The sequence below is a fragment of the Ceratotherium simum genome, chromosome 17, assembly GCF_057802395.1.
Source record: "Ceratotherium simum simum isolate JZ-2026a chromosome 17, ASM5780239v1, whole genome shotgun sequence".
Lineage (NCBI taxonomy): Eukaryota > Metazoa > Chordata > Mammalia > Perissodactyla > Rhinocerotidae > Ceratotherium > Ceratotherium simum.
The window spans coordinates 20,907,180-20,909,980 of record NC_141916.1 but is presented as its reverse complement, the minus strand read 5'-3'; the positions used below and the strand labels follow the sequence as shown (position 1 = coordinate 20,909,980).

At 59.7% G+C, this 2,801-nt stretch overlaps 1 protein-coding gene across 1 annotated transcript; it reads left to right on the top strand.

The window, feature by feature from the left end:
- The first annotated feature begins 233 nt into the window (after positions 1–233).
- Positions 234–2,538, top strand: CCDC184 (coiled-coil domain containing 184). The gene has a single exon (XM_004428945.3). It carries the CDS (start codon positions 725–727, stop codon positions 1,313–1,315), a length of 591 nt encoding a protein of 196 aa, XP_004429002.1. The 5' UTR covers positions 234–724; the 3' UTR covers positions 1,316–2,538.
- The last annotated feature ends 263 nt before the right edge of the window (positions 2,539–2,801 follow it).

Sequence of the window (2,801 nt, the reverse complement as noted above, 5' to 3'; positions counted from 1 at the left end):
GCCACACGCTCTTTCCAGCCTCAGCTGAGGTCACTGCAGCGTCGCCCCCGCCCCGCACCCCCCAACCCCCAACCCCCGCTGGCTCAGAGTCCAGAACTCCACTGCAGCTTCCCGACCGTCGTCCTTTTTCTTCTCTACTTCCTGGTTGCCATGGAGACACACGTCATTTACGTGGCGTGCGTCGCCTTGGAAACAGAGGAGCATCCGCGGCGCGGCTGGAAGACCCGCGTCTGCCGCTCCTACCACACTTCGCGAGCGCTGCTCGTTAACGGCCGGGGAGAGTCCCGAGCCGGACCCGCTGCTGGCCTCAGCCTCCACCCGGGCCCCTCCGCGAGCGCTTCTGTCACTCAGGACACCGGCGGGCAGGACACGTGTGCGCCAACTTGCTGCTGTGGCGTCCGCAGGGCGGCGCTGACACAGGCGCAGTTCAGGAGGCGAGGCAGGGCAGGGCGCTTTCGCCCCAGGGCGAGCCGGAGAGACGCCGGCCCTGGGACTCTCCTCGGGTGCTCGTCCCACCGGCGCTTCCCGGCCTCCGCCCATCCTGCCCTCGCCCTCCGCCCGGGACTTAGCTCCTCACTTCGGCTCCCCACCCGTCTCGGGAGCCTCCTCTTCCCTCGCCTCCTCCCCGCCCATCTGAGGACCTGTCCCCCTTCCCGCCCCTCCCCCACCCTGGACGCCGGGCTGGACCGGACCCAGAGCCGCCACCGCCCGTTTCTGCCACTCAATGGAGGACGGTCTGCTGGAGATCATGACCAAGGACGGCGGCGAAATGCCGGCACCTCTGGAGGTGTCCACCGTGCCGGCCGTGGGGGACGTGATCTCCGGGGAGTACAACGGCGGCATGAAGGAACTGATGGAGCACTTGAAGGCCCAGCTGCAGGCCCTGTTTGAGGACGTGAGAGCCATGCGGGGGGCCCTGGACGAGCAGGCCTCGCACATCCAGGTGCTCTCGGACGACGTGTGCGCCAACCAGCGGGCTATCGTCTCCATGTGCCGGATTATGACCACCGCGCCCCGCCAGGGCGGCCTGGGCGTGGTCGGCGGCAAGGGGAGCTTCTCGGGGCCCCCCCAAGAGACGGAGACCCCTTCGCCTGGGATCGGGGACAGCGATTTGCTGGGTCGCCATCCTGAGGACGAGGAGGATGACGATGAAGAAGAGGAAAAGGAGATGCCCAGCTCCGCCACACCCACTAGTCACTGTGAGCGCCCCGAGAGCCCCTGTGCTGGTCTCCTTGGGGGGGACGGGCCACTTGTGGAGCCCCTCGACCTCCCCGACATTACTCTGCTGCAGCTGGAGGGTGAGGCCTCTCTGTGAGGGGACTCGGAGGGGGCATTACTTTCCTGGGCTGGCTTTGGGTTTCCGAGTGCATGACGGAGGGGACTGAACGGCGCGGTGCAGCGTGCTTTACTCCGACCGCTGCTCTTGTGGGTCAGGCAGAGAGAGACTCCCTCGAGGAAGGATTTATAGGGTGAAGGACTTTGGGAGCATGGAGAATTCTTTCTGCCTAGCCAAGCGAGACGTAGCAAACTGCGGAAAGGTGAGGTTCCGGGAGAGGAAGCGCCTACCTCTGGACTCCCATTCACCCCCTACCCTGCCCTTTCCCCCTTCCCAGCCAACAGGAGAACCCCCGAATTGTGTAAATAAAATTCTGCTTTTTCTATTCTGAAAAAGGACTTATCTAGGACTATGGCAAATAATCTCTAACGATTTACCTAGAAATTAAGGAATTGGGGGTATTCTGTTCTGGCAACAGAAAATTTACCCTTCTGCTGAAATCCAAGATATTCAGCGCTCTGCAGAAGCCTCTCCCCCTCACAGATCTCTGCGCCTGCTGATTGGTAAAGGAAGCTGGAGGAGGGAACTGCAGCCCTAGGAATCTGGGTGAATGGGGTTCCAAGGGCCCCTGGGCTGGGAGGAGCTGGCTATGAATGTGCATGAAGACATAATAGCTCAACCTCTAGGATTTTGCATGCAGAGCGGATCCTGCCTTGTCACTGACTTCATCTGGGATTGCTTTATCCACTCACTGGGGCTTAGAGAACAAAGCGCCCAGTTCACAGGCAGAGACTTGGGGGTGCTCAGCAACAGCTCAGATTTAGGGGACATTTGAGGGACTCTTGGGGGCTGCAGCCAAAAACCGTCTCTCTCCTGGCTACACCCGCTTAACTTCAGTTCTTTTTTCTGTCAATATGTCCCTGCCCACTGCCTCTGGGTGTTGCCTCCATAAAGTCTTGTGTGTGTTATGTGTGTCGACTTGTGTAGTAGTGTGTGAGCCCTGAGGGGCAGGGCTTGTGGCTCTGGTGTTAGGTTCAGGGGGCATCAGACCCTTTTGTGAGCCCCAGGCTATCATGGCACTTTCCCCTCTCTTTTCCTCTTTTCCCCCACAACCAGGGCATGGAGCATGTGGCTGTCCTGAGGTTCTTAACTGATGTGCCTCCCTCCCACCTCAAGTGGTGACTTTGTGTGCCCTTCCTCCTCCTCTGTGTATTCCTTCTCAATGCTTTCCTTGGTGTTAACCTTAATAAAGAGGTGTCATCTCCCCTCCTTGCTGACTGGTACTAGGGGGATGTCAGGGTGGGGCTTCTGGGCCCACTGCATGGACCAGGGCTTCCCTCCTCTCTCTTTGCCTCCAGTTTCAAGGAGTTAACCATCCTTGCCCTGGTTGGGACACACATTGCCAACTCTATCTGCTTTCCCTTCCATCCTGGACCTTGACCTCAAGCTGGACTAGGGAAGGAGCGAGTACGTGTTGAGACTCCCAAACTAACAAGGGTTTTTAGTAGCCACAACTCCAGATGTG